The sequence below is a fragment of the Camelus ferus genome, chromosome 16 (genome assembly GCF_009834535.1).
Source record: "Camelus ferus isolate YT-003-E chromosome 16, BCGSAC_Cfer_1.0, whole genome shotgun sequence".
In the NCBI taxonomy this organism is placed as follows: Eukaryota; Metazoa; Chordata; class Mammalia; order Artiodactyla; family Camelidae; genus Camelus; species Camelus ferus.
Genome location: NC_045711.1, coordinates 36792813 through 36810505, shown reverse-complemented (window position 1 = coordinate 36810505; position 17693 = coordinate 36792813). Strand labels below are relative to the sequence as shown.

Here is a 17693-nt window from a genome sequence, read left to right as displayed (position 1 = left end):
CCTAATTGTTAAAAGATAGATAAAAGCCTCTATCTACTCTTCTGTACTGAAAAATTACAAAAGGCAAGGAAAGTTGAGCATCAAAAGCTAACCATAGGTTTGTAGTGATAAATTAGTTTCCTCTCTTCCTCAGCCTTTCAGGAAGAAGTATTACAATGTCTTTATCTTTCCCACTCTCTTGGAAAGGTGTATTTCCCCCTTGACTGAAGAGAAGCTATTCAACTTGAACTTGAATCCATTGGGTTGGATGCTCAGATCTGCCTACTTTTCTAAAATAGCAAAATCCCTGCCCCAAAGTAAAAGATGTTAGAAAACGAAAAGTGATTTTTTGAGCAGGCAAAGTGTCAGCGAATGAGGCAGACTGGCCTGTTGAGAGCACACTGTGTGAAGGTATGTGCAGCTGCCTAATTCCGATAGGGTTCTACCTGCCTCAGCTACCTGGGCTTGCAGCATGGAAGTACTACTCCCTTTTCTACACCCTCGATGAATTCAGGCCTTGTCAACCATTTCCGTTCTTACTTGTCAGAGATAACTTCCCCTCTCCTTTATCAGTTCATGTCTGAATTACTGCAGCATTCCCAACATTGGCCTCCTTTATTACCTAATTCCCTGCTCCATGTAAGCATAGCTGGTCTTTCAGAATCACAATACAGTTCATTTTGTAAAACTAAGCTCTGAGAGGACACGGACTGTTATACTTCCTTTTTTTCTTAATCCCTTTGAGTATTTTACATAGAGTCAAATACATAGTAAAGATTTTGAATATGTGTTCAAGAAAGATATAAACAAAGTAACATACCATTGATAACAGGATTATGCATCAGGATTTAGCAAGGAAACATCAAAGATGAAGATTTTTCTCTATATCCTCCACATTTCCAAGCATAGAAGTACCAGGCACACAGAAGTTCAATAATTGACTTTTTAGCCTTAACATTCATTGAGGGGTTCTAGGACTCAGGCTGATGGGATGGGAAAGTGGGAGCAATGTGCCAACAGTCCTCTGCCTACGATCTCAGAAGGGAGATAACCCAGCTCTGACCCCAATGGAACATCCACAAGGAACAGAGTCCTTATTGAATAGCAAACTCTCCCTTTCCAAATCTGATCTTCCACCTGTTTTAGTTAATGTACTACTGTCTTACCAGCCACCCACCAAAGCTTTGAATTACTTTTGACACCTCCCTACCACATCCAGTTATGGATTGTGTGATCTCTGCTCTCTCCTTTGTTCCTGCCATCAGTACCCTGGTTCAAGTCTCATCACCTTTAACTGAGAGGATTGTAGTCACTATGCATCTGGTCTTCCCCCTAAGTCTTGCCTTTTCCAGTTCCTTCTATCCAACGGTAGCTAGTGTAATCCAGATTGGAGCACAATTGATAATGTATCTCTTATTTTCTGAATTAAAACTTTATGACTCTCTATCTCCTATGGATTAAAGTTCAAATTTCTTAAGACATTCAAGGACCAGTGATTGGACCCCAGCCTTCATTTCACCCTTGTTCCCAGTCCTCCCCAGTAGCCATCCTATGCTGGCTACTTGCCTTTCTCTTTAACTGACCTCTATGTTGTTCTGCATCTCTTTGGTTATGTTATTTCCTGTATCTAAAACCACCTTCATTCTCTGACAAAAGGCAACATAGTGCAAAGTTTAAGAACATGGACTCAGGCATGTATTTGAATCCTATTTTTGCGTTTATAAAATGGGCATAATAGTACCTATTTCATAGGGTTGATATGAGAGCAAATTATATAAAATAGCTCAGCTAGGCATCATCTCTCCCTTTTTCAAGGCATGCTTTACTATCCCTCAGCTGCAGTTACATGTGTTCATGTCTTAACTGCCTCTGCACCAAGTTTTTTAAAGATCCTTTACAATTATCTTTGTATCTCTTATCCTTCAGTGCCTTGAACAGAATAAGTATTAAAAACATTGTGAAATGTGAGTTAAATTTGGGCTATACAGTATACACCAGTAACACACCACCACTCAGCTGAGGACAGTGGGAGGGTGAAAGCTAAGCATAGGACCCAGATAAGTATTCATTCTAACAAATACGTTACATGCCTACCATGAGCCTGGCACTGGGAATTCAGCAGTAAAGAAGGCCCAGACTAAAGTTCAAGGAGCTTCTAACCTGGAAAAGGATAGGATTTTGAGCTGTGTGCTGAGGTGGTGAATTACAAGGGCAGCGGAGGACCTGAAGGGATTCCAGAATGGCACAGGGTAGTTGGGCAGGCTAAGATGACGGTTAAGTTTTATCAGAAAATGTAGAGCAAAAGGAAATGTGACCATGTTCCTTAACCCCTAGCAGATCTCTTGAGTTTTCTTTCTGTGAACCTGCTTTTTTGGGAAGCCATGCAGTGTCAATAAGACTTGGCACTCCTCTTCCTCTGAGTATCCATAGAAAATGACCTTGCCTTTCTGCTCAAAACTATTCCTTCTCTTTCCACATGTAACCCTGAGTTTGCATCTTCCATCCTCAGTGCCTGCTTCCATTCAGTCTGTCTGTCTGCAATACCTACTATATGCTGGGCTCTGGGCTAGGCCCAGGGGCTGCAGAAAGGAACCTTGCTCTCAAGGGATTCATGGACACAATCCAGTGAACAGACCATGACTAAATAGTGTGCTTGGTGCTGTGTGTTAACCCGAGTGCCAGCCTGAGGAGTTGAGGGAGGCATCTCCTAGGCAATGACTCCACTGGAATCAAATCTTAATGACTGGACAAGAGTTCTGTCACCCAAGAAGGAGTGAGGGCCTGCCTCTGATTGAACAGCTGGTACAAATCTCATAGCCTGTGAGCCAGAATACCCTGGAATGACTCCTCTTTATCCCCATCTCCTTTCCCCTTCAGCTGAGATCCATTTGCCACCTGACCCCCCACCCCAGCACTGGCTGCACTGTCGTGGCCACATTAAGACTTGGCCCCAAATGGAGGACAAGTCAGGAAGCTGCTGCACCAATATGGCTGACTGAAGCTGCCCAAGGCCCTGGAAGGAGGAAGTGGATAAGTGCCTTATCCAAAAGGATACAGCAGCCTCAGGCCTTATCAAGTAGCAGGAGCTTCCTCACCCCCTCCCCAACCCCTGACCAAGTCAAAATGTGCCACAGCTGATGTGTGTGAGGGGAGGAGGAGATGCAGAACTGTGGGCTGGAGTGGAGGTGTACAGACCAGTTGGTTCACGGTTGCACTACCCCAAGTAGAAAGCAAAGGTAGCTTAGACTAGCATGCTGGTAGTGGAAAAGGTGGGAAGATTCAAGAGACATAGTTGAAAGGCAGAGTCACCAGGACTTGATGATAAACTACTCTCAAGAAAAGGGAGGAGTTGGCTTTCAGCCATAAGTATCCACCCCCAGGGCGACCTCACCCCCTTCCTGGCAATCCTAGAAACCATGTGGATCCAGGACCTATATAGCCTTTTACTCTGCCCACTGCTCAGCAAGTAGGTTCCAGTTTGATAAGAAAAGACTTCCTGTGGTGGAACTGAAAGGAGCTAATCCATTCCTGCCTAGGACGTTGTGGGAGAAGGAAGATGGCCAGAGCTTTGTGTCCACTTCGTGCCCTCTGGCTTCTGGAGTGGGTGCAGCTGCTCTTGGGACCAGGTGCTGCCCCTCCAACCTGGGCCTTGAACCTGGACCCAGTGCAGCTCACCGTCTACACAGGCTCCAATGACAGCGACTTTGGGTTTTCGTTGGACTTCTTCAAGGACAGCCATGGGAGGTGAGCCCTGGAGGAACTCCCCCACCATCACTGCCTTTGTGGGTCTCAAGTTCCCCATTTGTGATAGAGGTTGAGCAAAGTGATTTCTAGGATCTATTCCTGCTGAGTTCTTGTTAGGAATACTGGGGAGGGATCAGCTCAGGTGAGGGTATCAGCGAGGGGCACCACTGGGGACCTGGGCACAGTGAGAAGAAAGAGAAGGCAAAAGTTGATACCTTATTTTTTCCCCAAGGGTCAGTGTTATGATCCACTCCACCCTCATCCCCTAGAAATACAGAGAGGAGAACATATCTTAAATTGACTTGCAAACCTTGCCTTTCAACTCCATTCCTTTCATCCCCATCAAAATTATAGATATTTGAGAAGAAGCAATAGAGCATTCATGGTTGGGACTGATCAGGCTGTGAAATCAGACTGCCAAGATCAGAGTCCTGGCTCTTCCTCTTTATAGGAACTACCCTGAGCTAGTTACTTATTGAGGTGGGTATTAATGTCCAGTTTCAGGGAGTGGCAATGGCAAATGGCCTTCAAGTATTAGCTCCTTGGGGAATTTCCTCTGCCGAAGAGAGCCACTCCCCCAAAGTTAAGTCCCCTTCCAAATGTGGCCTATGACCAATGACTGATGGAGTATGGAAGGAGGGAAGAAGTATAAGTGTCCAACTCTCTTACCTCAGGACAGTTCTGAAGGGTCCTTTTAGCTCCAGAGTTCCCAGGCCATTGGCCCGTGGCTGTCACTGGGCCTGAATCTCACCTTGACTCTCTCCTCTCTCCTCTCCCTGCTTCTTTCACCTCCTTTCCACAGATACTGGTTTTGGGAATGTCTTAATAAACATGCCGCATGCCTTAAAAAATAAAATAAAATAAATACATATATATATATATGTTGCATTTTTAAGCACTTGTTATGTATTATTTGGCTGGCACCATGCTGAATGTTCCTTATACATTTATTTCATTTACTTCTCCTGACAGCATTGATTGGTTGGTATTGTCCACATTTTATATATGGCAGAGCTGTGATTTGATCTACTAGAGCCCTCAGATGTCAGCACCCCACTACCCACTTTAGAGGTGCCCACTGCTTCCCTAATTCTTCACCATTAAAACTGGCTCTCAGGAAGGGATCTAATAACAGTCTAATAGTCTCCAGACAGATGTAACAGGGTGTATGTAAACCCCTGGTTCTTGGTTGGGCGAGTGGGGAATGTAGATTGTGTACAGAGCTTAGGAAGTCTCTTTCAGCAGGGATATCAAACCCTTCGTGTTCAAAAAAAAAAAAAAAAAAATGGTTAAAGCCTCAGCTTTACCCTTAATTTCCCAGGTGACTGTGGGCATGTGATTTCTCTCACTGGGAGTCAGTTTCACTGGCCATAAAATAAAATATTGGCCTCGATGGTCGGTGAAGTCTCATCGAGGACAGATGATTCTGTGACCCCCAGGGCACCCTGCCCTTCCGGGTAGTGCTCCCACCACGAGCACTGGGACTAGGGGTACCCTGGAATCTGCACTGCGCTCACCCAGCTTTCTTACGCAGCGTGTCCATCGTGGTGGGTGCCCCAAGGGCCGAGGGCCGCAGCCAGGAGAAGACGGGCGGCGTTTTCCTGTGCCCCTGGAAGGCCGAGGGCGGCCAATGCAACCCGCTGGTCTTCGACCTCAGTGAGTCCTGGGCAAGGAGGGAAAGAGAGGGAGGAGGAAGCGTGGATAGCTGGGCTTCAGCGCCCCACCCCATGTCGTGCCCTCCAGATGATGAGACGAGAACCATTGGCACCCAAACTTTACAGACCTTCAAGGCCGGGCAAGGACTGGGGGCGTCGGTCGTTAGTTGGAGAGACAACATTGTGGTGGGTGTTATTACAGGACAGGGCTCAGGGAGCAGACCCGGGTAGGGACACGTGGAGGGGGGAACCCGGGTTCCGCCCTTTCCCCACTCTCCTGTGGCCCTGCTTCAGGCCTGCGCCCCCTGGCAGCATTGGAACGTCCTAGAAAACACCGAAGAAGCTGAGAAGACGCCGGTAGGTGGCTGCTTCGTGGCTCAGCTCCAGAACAGCGGTCGCGCGGAGTACTCGCCCTGCAGGGACAACACCATGAGCCAAGCTTACTCGAAAAGTCAGTTTGGTGAGCGCCGCTCTTGGTTTTGGCTACTCCCACTCGTGGCCATTTAGCCCCACACTTAATACGATCCTTACCCCCTGCCCCTACAGCTCCCCCATGCCCTGCTTTCAATCCGGCATCGCCCACTGGCCCAGCTCAGTCTGCGCCCGCCGCGCTAAGACCACGCCTCAGTATTACCCAGTGGCCCCGCCCCATATGACAATAACGCTACGCGACGCCCCGCCCCAGGCTCCAGAGCAGGCTTCTCGGTTTTCCCCTTCACTGACTCTTCCTCCTTTCCTCCTTTAGGAGACAAGCGCTATTGCGAAGCCGGCTTCAGCTCCGCAGTCACTCAGGCGAGTTAGGGAGCATAAGCGGCGTAGGGGCAGCTCCCAGAAAGGAACCCCTCTCACTCACTTCCAGGGCTTTACTTTCAGGCTGGGGAGTTGGTGCTTGGAGCTCCTGGCGGCTATTTTTTCTTAGGTACATGTCCATCCATTCACCTCCCTTCTCTCGACCTGGATAGACTCCAGGGGTCTGGGCCCCAACACCCGCTGTCCCTCGCGCCCTAGGTCTCCTGGCACGGGTTCCAATTGCCGATATCATCTCGAATTACCGCCAGGGCACCCTCTTGTGGCACGTGCCCACCCAGCAGCTCACCTTCGACGACAGCCGCCCAGAGTACTACGATGGCTACCGGGGTAACCCTGGCACTCCTTTCGGAGCTTCCCAACACTCTAAGTGTTGACCGCCGGTCAGATCCTGCCCTTGTGGGAACGCCCCCATGCTAACCCCGCCTGGCCAGCCCCAGCGCTAAGGCGCCTGCCTCCACCCTCTGCTCCCGCAGCTCCCCCCACCTCACAACCCGCAGACTGCCCGGCTCCCATATGCCTGCCCCACCTCACCTTACCGCCCTGGATTCGCTACGTGGCCTAGGGCAGATCTTGACCTCTCGATGGCCTCAATTTTCCCGTCTACATAATTGCAGGGTTTGGACTGGGTGGTCTCTGAGTCCCCTTTCCTCGCGCTCAGCCCCCTCCCTGCTTCGCCCTCCCGGAAAGACTAATTCGAGCTGTGTCTTCAGGGTACTCCGTGGCTGTGGGCGAGTTCGACGGGAATCTCAACACTACAGGCAAGAAATTCACCTAGTTAGGGGTGGGAGTTGGGGAGCCCGGCCTGGGAAGGAGCACCTCCCCCCTCCCGCCACGGTAATCTCTCCAGGATGCTGAATGTGGGCGGAAGGCGGGTAGGTTCCAAGGACCTCACTCGCTGGGTCTGGCTCTCCCCAGAGTATGTCTTCGGTGCCCCTACCTGGAGATGGACCCTGGGAGCGGTGAGTGTCCTCTGCCAGCCACCCAGTATCCTGAAGCCAGTCTTCAGCCTGACAATCCCCCTAAACCTCCTGTTCTTCTGCCCTGTGGTTAAAAGTGACACGCTCCTGTGTATTGTCCCCGCAGGTGGAAATTTTGGGCTCCTATTACCAGAGGCTGCACCAACTGCACGGAGAGCAGGTGGGGGCCAGGTCCTGGTGCGGGTGGCCGATGCTGGGGGGTTGAGACCCTAGAATGTTCCACGAGACATGGTAAGGGTGAAGTCTAAGAGAGGGTGACAAGTCCTGGAGCAGAAATTAAGGTGCACCCCGTCTTCCTGCAGATGGCTTCATATTTCGGGCACTCAGTGGCCGTCACTGATGTCAACGGGGACGGGTGAGGAGCCAGATGCCCCACCCCTACCCAGCTGGGTCCCCAGTTACCAGAGGCCTCGACTGCCCTTGGTCTTCTCCTTTCCTAACCCTCACTCCCACATGACCACCCAGGTGGGAGCGGGAGGGTGAGGATTTACTCCTGGTCTGCGACATATCTCTAGCCTACCCCCACATAACTGCCCGCTGGGCCTGCAGGAAGCATGACCTCTTGGTGGGTGCACCACTGTACATGGAGAACCGTGCTGACCGCAAGCTGGCCGAGGTGGGGCGCGTTTACTTGTTCCTGCAGTCTCGAGGCTCCCGTGTTCTGGGTGGTCCCAGCCTTCTGCTGACTGGCACACAGCTCTACGGGCGATTTGGCTCGGCTATCGCACCTCTGGGCGACCTCAACCGTGATGGCTACAATGGTAAGGGAAGAAAGGAGCCCCACTTGCTGCAGAGGGGTTAACAGCCACAAAAAAGACCATGAATTTGACCTTGAGGGCAGCAGGCACCAGGAAGGGTTTGCAGCAGGAGACAGTTAAAGGAGACCAATTAGGATTTGTTTGCTTTAGTCTAGGCAAGAGATGGTGACTACCTGGATGTAGATTTTGGCAGTGGAGTTGGAGATGACAGTGATTTCAAGATATTTATTACTTAGATTATTAAGATTTGATGGATGACTGGATGTAGGGCTAAGAGAAAGAGGAGTTAGATGGGTGATGGTTCCCTCCACTGCCTGGAGCTCAGGCCATGCAGCAGGTCTGGAAGGGGTGAGATGGGGTGGGGGAGATCAGCAGTTCAGCTCGGGGCCTGTGTGATATTAAAGGACTTAGGAGCATTAGGCAGACAAGTCCAGAGAACAGCTGTATGTAGCTTCCTTCCCCCACTTCCAGCAGAGGGATCTGAGTGGGAGACAGGGGCTTGGGGAGAGTGGATGAGGTCCTGGGAGCTTGTGAATTGTGAAGAGGCCCAGGACAGAGCCCTGGGGAGCAAGAGCATTTAGCGGACTTCCACAGAAAATGAGTCTGGAAAGGAGACAGAGGAATGTTCAGAGAGGTAGGAAGGAAACCGGGAGATCTGATGATCCAGAACTCAAAGGAAGAGTGCTTTAAGCAGGAAGAAGCTGGATCAGTGGCTCCAGATGCTGCTGAAAGTTAGTTAGATGGGTCTGGAGAAGCATCCGTGGGCTTTAGCAAGAAAGAGGTCATGGGTGACAGTGACAAGAACTGATTTAGGGCTGGGTAGGGACCAAAGCCAGAATGCCATGGGGCAAGGTATGAATGGAGGTGAGGAATTGATAACAGCCAGGGTAGACAGCTCTTCCAACCAGTCTGTGAAAGGAAAATGAGAAAAGATGATTTCTGAAAGGACATGAAGGTCAAGGGAAGATTATTTTAATTTCAAAGAATATGGAGTAGGTTGAATGTGGAGGAAAATTATCTTGTAGGGTAATGGGGCAGGGAGAGCAGAGTGAGCTGGAGGAGGGTCCCTGTAATGCCTGGAGGATGTGGAGATGGGATGCTCAGCCCAGTGGCAGGGTAGAGAAGGAACACCTAGTCCAGGGTCATGCGGAAAGGGGGAAAAAGTCGGTGTGGAGTTATAGTACAAGTGTTGGGCTGCTTCTCTTTGTGAAGGAAGTGGGGACCTGGGAACTTGACTGAATGGAGAAGGCTTGAAATAGATGCTGAGCAAGAAAACCCTGAGGGACTGCTGGGCAGCACCAAGGTCTCTGGTGAAAGCTGGAGGTCAGAAATTCGTAGTGTCCAATATGGTGGGGTCTGGCTAGGCTTGCTCAGGACTGGCAATGGGGGCAAGATGGCTGAGGATATGGCAAAAGTGATCCGATGGTCAGAAAATAAGTGAAGAGATGAGGAAGCCAAAGATCAGGAGCCAGTAGAGGCCCAGGGCCTGTGGACGAGACTGATCTGAGTGGTCTGTTTGGATGAATTCTATGTAACTCGATCAGAAACATCAATAAAGATTTTGAAAAGAAAAAACTGCACGGAAAACATACCGTAAAGTCAGAAAACAAAGGAAAGACAGTTACAAGATTGTATCAAAGATATTAATTCCTATCACATGCAAAGAATTCTTACAAATTAATAAGATTATGATGATTCATATATTTTCAAGAGGGATCTGAAAAGTTATTAGTGATGACAAGCCCTTGGTGTGGCTCTGGGTTTGCATGGTGGGAGTGGAATAGAGTGAAGACCCCAGGGGAAGAGGAGGCCAGTATTTAATAGGTCTTTGTTACTTAATCTTCTGGGATTCCATTTTCTCTTCTAAAATGAGAAGAATAATGCCTGATTTTCAGGATTAAATGAGATTATGTCAATCTATTTTCCTCAACAGATAGTGAGAGCTGTTACTGTTTTTCTAATAAGCTGACTTGATGAGTGTCCCTCCTACCCAATTGTAAACTCCTGGAGGCAGGGCCACTGCCTTCTTGACCCGGACTTTTGCATTCCTCTCCTGGTCTCCCTGGGGTCTGCCCAGGGAAGGAGCTCAGGAAAGTTTCACAGGACCATCTGGAGAGACTGGATAACAAGCAGCCACTCCCTTTCTGTTGCTCCTTCCAGATGTTGCAGTGGCTGCCCCCTATGGTGGTCCCAACGGTCGGGGCCAAGTGTTGGTGTTCCTGGGTCAGAGTGAAGGGCTTAACTCACACCCCTCCCAGGTCCTGGACAGCCCCTTTCCTACAGTCTCTGGCTTTGGCTTCTCCCTTCGAGGTGCCACAGACATCGATGACAATGGATACCCAGGTGCCCCTGGACTGCCTCCAGCTAGACAGGGAAGGCCCTTGGGTATTAGCTGAAGATGCTGAGAGACACAGCCAGGGGCCCGTGCCTGACCTGGTGCCCGACTGACAGCTCTGACTTGTCTGTGGGGCTGGGATGACAGGGGAGGCCAGATCAGACTTACAGTGGGGGAGGTAGGGTGGGGAACCCCTGGGAAAATGAGATGAGGACCCCAATGCCCTCGCTAATGAACAATTCTGACACCTCTTCCCTCCCCACCAATGTCTATAGACCTGCTGGTAGGAGCTTACGGGGCCAACAAGGTTGTTGTGTACAGGTGAGCCCTGGCTCCAGGGGCAGGGGAGGGGAGGACCCACACCATCAGAGGAGACTAGGCCAGGAAGGGTCACAGTGGCAAGCCTCCCTCATCCCACCAGAGCTCAGCCAGTTGTGAGAGTCGTTGTCCAGCTGCTGGTGCAAGATTCGCTGAATCCTGCTGTAAAGAATTGTGACCTGCCCCAGACCAAGACACGAGTGAGCTGGTGAGGAGATGGAGGGCATGTGCCAGGCAGGACTTGGGACCTCAGTTGAAGGGCCCTAGCCCCTCATCCCCTCTCACGTCTTTGCAGCTTTAACATCGATATATGTGTGGGAGCCACGGGGCACAACATTCCCAAGAAGCTGCGTGAGTAGCCTGATGGGGACAGGAGGGAGATGGGCCTGGCTCCCCCTGGGAGCTGGCCAAGGAGACCCTGGCCCTCCCTACTTGCCCTGCCAGGCCTAAATGCCGAGCTGCAGCTGGACCGGCAGAAGCCCCGCCAGGGCCGGCGGGTGCTACTACTGGCCTCTCAACAGGCGAGCACTATCCTGCATCTGGATCTGGGCGAGAGGAGCAGCACCATCTGCCAAAACATTACAGCCTTCCTCCGAGTACGCCCAGGCTGGGGATGGGCAGGGCAGGGCAGGGTGTGCAGAACCTGTTCATCCAGCCCTGGCTTAGGCTGGGCGCTGCAGGGGATGGCCAATGAGACACACATGGTAGGGTGCTTGGTAGCAAGATGGCCTGACTCTTGCCCCCTCCCTAGGATGAGGCTGACTTCCGGGACAAGCTGAGCCCCATCATGCTCAGCTTCAATATGTCCCTGCAGCCCGAGATGGATGGAATAGTGCCTGTTTCCGTGCTGCATGGAGACACCCACGTCCAGAAACAGGTACGGGTGGGTGGGTGCAGGCAAGAGAGGTGCAGGATCCCCTGCCAGAAAGTCAGAGTTAGGGATAGTGTCCAAATCATAATGTGAACCCCAAAACCTAGATGTCACCTCCAATCTGATATTACTCTGAACCCTAATGAAACCTCCAAAATCTCAATATCCCCAAACCCTCATCTAAATCCCGAATATTGATGTCACCTCTAAACGTTGATATAAACCCTGATGCTTCTCCTTTTCCTTCCCAGACCTTCTAGTTCCCTAAGCCCTGAAGTAACCCCCAAACTTACCCACACACCTGATGTGCCCCCTCTAGACCCGCATCATCCTGGACTGTGGGGAAGATGACCTGTGTGTGCCACAGCTTCAGCTCACTGCCAATGTGTATGGAGACCTCCCACACTCCCCGACTCTGGCCCCATCTGCCCTGATGATACCCACTCCCCACCTGGGTCCTGATCCTCTGTCCTCAACCTGTCCCCTCCTCTCAGACCCTGGGGTTTACTCCTTTCTCCCAATAGGACGGGCTCCCCACTCCTAATCGGAGCCGATAATGTGCTGGAGCTGCAGATGGATGCAGCCAACAAGGGTGAGGGAGCCTACGAGGCTGAGCTGGCCGTGCACCTGCCCCCAGGTGCCCACTACATGCAGGCCCTCAGCAACAACAAGGTGAGTGTGCCACCCCCGGGGTGTTGTCGGGGGGCCTGGAAGGAGCAGGAGCCTTGATTCTCATCTCCCACCTGAGAGCTCCCACTTTTATGCTTTCCTTTAAAAGCTGTGATTTTTTTTTCCTTTTAATTTGGGAGAGCAGTACTTGCTAATGGCACAAAATTCAAGAACTCTGTTATAAACCCCAAACCAAGAATGGCTCAGGAAATGAATGTTAACATTCAGTGAACTTCCTTCCAGTCTTTTTTCTCAACATTGACTTTTACATAAGGATATGTTTATTTTATTGATGTAATTTAAAACAATGGGCTTATATTCCATGTAATGTTTTGTGGGTTTTATTTTTTTAAAAATCATTGAAAAGAATAAAGTGCTACAATAATACATAAAGAGGAATGTGACAGTCCTTTAAAATCCCTCACTGAGAAACTCCCCTCCTCTCCCTGGCATCCTCCCTTCCCTGACTTTCCAAGGGAGCTTAAATATATATGGGATGCTCTGTGACCACCTTCTTTCTTGGGACTGCCACCTCAAAGGACTTTGAGAGGCTCATCTGTAACCAGAAGAAGGAGAATGAGACCAAGGTGGTGCTTTGTGAGCTGGGCAACCCCATGAAGAGGAATGCCCAGGTGAGACCACCATGTCCTGGGTGCTGGGTCTCCTCTACCAGGGGTTCACAGGCAGCTATATTTTAGGGGTTAGGTTTGCAGTCAGATGGCTCTGGGCTGGACTCCTGGTCCTTCTACTCCCTAGATGTATGTTCTTGGGTGAGTAACTCCTTTGAATGGGCTTCTAAGCAAAATGGAGATGAATGAGGGTACCCTTGAAGGATGAGGACTGAAGGCCACATTCAGAGCAGGACCACCCACAGTGGGCATTTGGGCAGTGACTTTGGCCCTCCTGTCTCTCAGATAGGAATCACGATGTTGGTGAGTGTGGGGAACCTGGAAGAGGCTGGGGAGCAGGTGTCCTTCCGGCTGCAGATCAAGAGGTACTAGACTGGGGACCACTCCCCTCCCCTGTCCGATCCCAATGTAGAGACACTTCAGATGCCCTCCATACATAAGGGTCATCTGGGATGCCCACTCCTTAGACTGTCCTGTTCCTTTTCTTCCTCAGAAATTGTTTCTGAGTCTTGGAGCCCTAGAGGAAGTTCTTTTCCAGGTCTGACTTTAGTGTGGCTTGCTGCTTGTGGAGCTAGCTCTTCCTGAGCCCTCTGAAATTCTGGCCCTGCCCCAGAGAGTCCTGATGTTCACTGGGCTGGCATCCCTGACCTGTTTCTCCTCATCCATTCCCCTACAGCAAGAACAGCCAGAATCCAAACAGTGAGACTGTGGTGCTGGATGTGCCAGTCCGTGCAAAGGCTCATGTGGAGCTGAGAGGGTGAGAGGCCAGGGATGGATAAGGGAGATGGCAGGCAGAGCCTGAAGGTTCAGGGGATCCTGGGTGAACCCCCACAGGCAAGTCAAGGGATCCAGCTCACTCTGGGGTTCTCGGGCCCTGGCAGGAACTCCTTTCCAGCCTCCCTGGTGGTGGTAGCAGAAGAAAGCAACAAGGAGAACAGCTCAGACAGCTGGGGCCCCAAAGTGGAGCACACCTATGAGGTAGGGAGGAGCCTCCGGGCCTCAGGCTGGGGTGGGAGGGTCCCAGGAGTTAGTCTAGGTCCTGAGCCACCTAACTTTCTGCCACCACCACCCCACCAGCTCCACAACAATGGTCCTGGTACTGTAAGTGGCCTCCGCCTTCTCCTTGGCCTCCCTGGCCAGTCCCAGCCCTCTGACCTGCTCTACATCCTTGATATACAGCCCCAGGGAGGCCTTCAGTGCTCCCCAGAGCCTTCTCCCAATCCCCTCAAGGTGAGAGCCTGGGTGGAAGAAAGAGCTGTGGGTGAGTCCGCAGCCCATCAACCGGGACCCCTCGGGGAGGGCAGGGAGATGGACAGAGCTCAGGACCTGAAGGCCTCTTTTCCTCCCCAGCTGGACTGGGGGCTGCCCACCCCCAGCCCTTCCCCTCTTTACCCGGCCCATCATAAGCGGGATCGCAGACAGGCATTCCTGTCAGAGAAGAAGCAGCCCTCCAGGCTTCAGGATTCAATTCTGGTGGTGAGCAGTCTCTGTGGTCTCCAGCTGGGGCCTCCCTGGAGCCCAGAGACAGAGGGGATGAGGCAGAGGCAGGGAGGGAGAGGGGCAGCTGGTGTGATGTGGGCCTCAAGTGGGCCACCTTGGTCCCACAGAGTCCTCGACAAGAATATGAAGAATTGTGCTGGCCTTGTGTCTGGGGCGGGGGCCACTTGAATTTAAGATTTCCAGCGCATTAAAGAAAATGAGTAAATGCCAAAGCAGGGTTGTAAAAATTCTGGGTATTGAACGCTATATGATTCATTCACTTCTTCCTGCCTTCTCCCTGCATCTCGGGGACTGTGTGAGTAATCACATTTAGAGATAACGTCCAAAGCTTGAATCTGAGGCCCTTCCGGAGGGGGAAGCCAGGCCCCAGCTTCCTGACCCCCAGACGCCTCTGTCTTGGGTCCTGTGATGAGGGGGGGTGATGGGTCAGGAGGGGCTGGGGACTGATGACGCATCCCCTCAGAGCTGCGATTCGGCGCCCTGTACTGTGGTGCAGTGTGAGCTGCAGGAGATGACGCGTGGGCAGCGGGCCATGGTCACGGTGCTGGCCTTCCTGTGGTTACCCAGCCTGCGCCAGGTGGGCCTGGGTGCGGGTGGGCGGGGCCTCCTGAAGGCGGGGCCCAAGTGTGCTGGGGGCGGGGCTTCGGGGAGGGGGAAGAGAGTGAGGGAAAGATTTACTCTGGACTTTGGAGGGGACGGGATTAGGCGAGACGGGAGTCTGTGGCTGGGACTCTTGCAACCAATAGACCTCGTGTAAATGGCTTTCACCCCCACCCTATCCAGAGGCCCCTGGATCAGTTTGTGCTGCAGTCGCACGCTTGGTTCAACGTCTCCTCTCTTCCCTACGCCGTGCCCGCCCTCAGCCTGCCCAGTGGGGAAGCTCTGGTGAGTGTGGAAGGATGGTGGCAGAAATGAGTCCTGCAGGTCTCCCATTGGTCTACCTACGTGTTTGTGCCCAGCAGGATGGGGGCGGGGCCTCCCCAGGTCTGAGAGATGGGACAGGTAGGTGGCTTGGTTGGGGGTCACCAGCCCGCAAGTTTGAGTCTTTGGGAAAGGCAAGTGTCACCATGACCGAGGAGATGCGCGGGTCTCCCCTCAGGTGCAGACGCAGCTGCTTCAGGTCCTGGAGGAGAGGGACATTCCAATCTGGTGGGTGTTGGTAGGTGTGCTGGGCGGCCTGCTGCTGCTCACACTCCTGGTCCTGGCCATGTGGAAGGTGAGGAATGAAGGGAGGGTGGGGTCTGTGGGTGGGCAGTCTCACAGGGAGGCAGAAAGAGATGGTGACCCAAGTGGGTGACCTGTCTCTGATCTACATCTCCTATCAGAGTGTCATTCACCAGAGGACCTTTTCCGGGGCACAGTGCCTGGGAGAGGTGGCACCTGAAACTCTAAGGCCTTTAGACCCATTTCCCCCTGAGAGCAGGAGTACCAGGGAATGAGTCCTGCCTTTAGGAATTCAGTGGCCACTGAGAAGGACAAAGTTCACCTCCTCCCTGTTCTGTCCTTCCCCTGACTGAGGTGGGAGACCCAGATCTGATCCAGACCTTGCTTCCTGCTCCTTCTGAGGCCCTGGTGGGTCACTCCCAACTCAGCACCTGAAGAACATGTGGGCGGTTCTCAAACTCGCTCAGGTGTCCAGGCTCTGGGAAGCCATGGTGCTTTTAGGCAAAACCGCACATTAGACTTATAATAATCAAATACATACTACATGAGCTTGAGTCACATAAAGACATAATCATCAATATTTAAGAAAAATTCAGGGAAGAAAAAACAAAACACTAAAAAAGATTTTTGTTACAGGCATTATCTCTAAATGGGGAATGGTTTCCATTTGATGGTGGGGTTTGTATTCTCTGCTGGTCCAGGGCGAGGACCTTACCGCTGGCTGGTTTCTAGGATATATCCTCCACTGCTGCTCTGGGGTCTAAATATCATCTTTACACCCTGTTCATGTTCCTGTGCACCCCCAGCTCGGCTTCTTCAAACGGAATCGGCCACCTTTAGAAGAAGAAGATGAGGAGGAGTGATGGTGCAGCCCACGCATGCTCTGTCCTAAGCAGGAAGGCTGGGTGGTGCCTGCTTTGCCCCTTCTCCAGCGACTGCCTAGCTCTGGTCTCCCACGAGTTGGAGCTGTTCCATGAGGCCTCCCGATGTCCTCCCCCTCCCATCAGAGCTGGGTCACCTCCTTTCCTGCTGCCTAATAAAGAGGCTGAGCCCCACCCCCAGCATGCTGCCTCCTTTTGGGGTCAGAGGAGTGGAGGGGGCCAGAAGTGATGTTTGGAGTGGGGATCTAGGGCTGACAGAAGTATGAGCAGAGAGGGTCTCTGCCAGGGCAAAGAGTGCAAATTACTGTCTTTGGGGACTGTCAGGGAGTAGAGGGTGGGGGGTAGAACAAGGGAGAAAGGGTGGCAGAGCCTCCAAGTGAGACTGGAGGGGGATGAGTGTCTGAGGGTGGCTGAGTGGGATGGGGGTTGGGATCAGCAGAGAAAACAGGCTGGGACCCTGGTGCGCAGCTTTAAACAATATTTTTCCCTCGATTTTGGAGGGAATAAACCTTAGGATGATCTGAGACTTGGGAAAATAACATGCTGTCCCCATGCTCATAAAAGGAGGTGCTTACAGCTGTGTTCAGAGTAAGGAGGGGCAGAGGGAGGCTGACTAAGCCCTCAGCCTGAGGAAGGCAGTGTTACAGCAGGGAGAGAGGAGCAGGCACTGCTATCTGGCTCCCCTGCTGCCTGCTGTTCCTTCTTCCCCACCAAGGGGAAGGGTTTTCAGTTAGGAACTTGGGCCCTGGGCAGGGAGCTCACAGGAGGGCTAGGAGTGGAAGACAACAGTCCCACCCCCAAGACTGGAGTCAGCGGATAGAGGTGGGGGGTTCCACCTGGAGTCCTGAGAGGTTCATTAGTTCAATAAATATTTATTGAGCACCTACCATGTACCCAGCACTATTCCAGTGCTGGTTTGGAGCAGTGAAGAAAACAAAGTCTCTGTGCTCATGGAACTTATATTCAACCAAGGATAAAGAGTAAACAAATTAATATACGGTCAGGGGCAATCGGTGCTGGAAATACAAATAAAGGTAAGGAGATAGTGACCAGATTAAGTGGGTGTTGGGAGAGGGCTGACACTTTAGGGAGAGTGGGCAGGGAAGGCCTTTCTGACGAGGTGAGCAGAGAGATGAATGAATGAAGCAAATGGCTGCAGGGGAATAAAGTGTTCTGGACAGAAAGAGCAGCCAGTGAAAAGGCCTGAAGTGGGAGCAGGCTTGATGTGTAAAAGCAAGGAGGCTCATGGGCTGGAGGTGGGTGAGGGGTCCAGACGAGCTCAGGGGTTGGGGCAGGCAGACAGCACCTTGTGGCCATGGGGAGGAATTTGGACTTGATGCTAAGCATTGCAGGAAGCCATTGATGAACAGACACTTCACAAGAGCTGCTGGTATTTGATTTTA

At 51.7% G+C, this 17693-nt stretch overlaps 1 protein-coding gene and 1 long non-coding RNA gene across 6 annotated transcripts; one reads left to right on the top strand and one right to left on the bottom strand.

The window, feature by feature from the left end:
* The first annotated feature begins 3205 nt into the window (after positions 1-3205).
* ITGA2B (integrin subunit alpha 2b) lies at positions 3206-16466 on the top strand. 4 transcript variants are annotated; one of them, XM_032457366.1, is made up of 30 exons: positions 3206-3723; positions 5258-5379; positions 5467-5564; positions 5673-5838; positions 6124-6170; positions 6252-6297; positions 6387-6515; positions 6899-6946; positions 7104-7147; positions 7272-7325; positions 7468-7520; positions 7715-7926; positions 10084-10266; positions 10534-10579; positions 10680-10784; positions 10872-10927; positions 11021-11172; positions 11328-11453; positions 11767-11834; positions 11972-12119; positions 12656-12748; positions 13031-13110; positions 13422-13502; positions 13627-13723; positions 13823-13975; positions 14096-14221; positions 14709-14822; positions 15029-15130; positions 15345-15461; positions 16216-16466. In XM_032457366.1, exons 1-30 carry the CDS (start codon positions 3536-3538, stop codon positions 16270-16272), a joined length of 3111 nt encoding a protein of 1036 aa, XP_032313257.1. In that variant the 5' UTR covers positions 3206-3535; the 3' UTR covers positions 16273-16466. The 4 variants fall into 4 exon arrangements, with proteins under 4 accessions (XP_032313257.1, XP_032313256.1, XP_032313255.1 ...); XM_032457365.1 differs by having other exon boundaries at positions 16142-16460; XM_032457364.1 differs by having other exon boundaries at positions 5258-5564; positions 16216-16460.
* LOC116656780 lies at positions 3717-6930 on the bottom strand. 2 transcript variants are annotated; one of them, XR_004311719.1, is made up of 5 exons: positions 6475-6930; positions 5507-5791; positions 5241-5386; positions 4393-4565; positions 3717-3898 (listed from the first exon to the last, which is right to left on the bottom strand). It is a non-coding gene; the product is annotated as an uncharacterized LOC116656780 (long non-coding RNA). The 2 variants fall into 2 exon arrangements; XR_004311718.1 differs by lacking the exon at positions 6475-6930 and adding an exon at positions 5910-5994.
* Positions 16467-17693: the final 1227 nt, after the last annotated feature.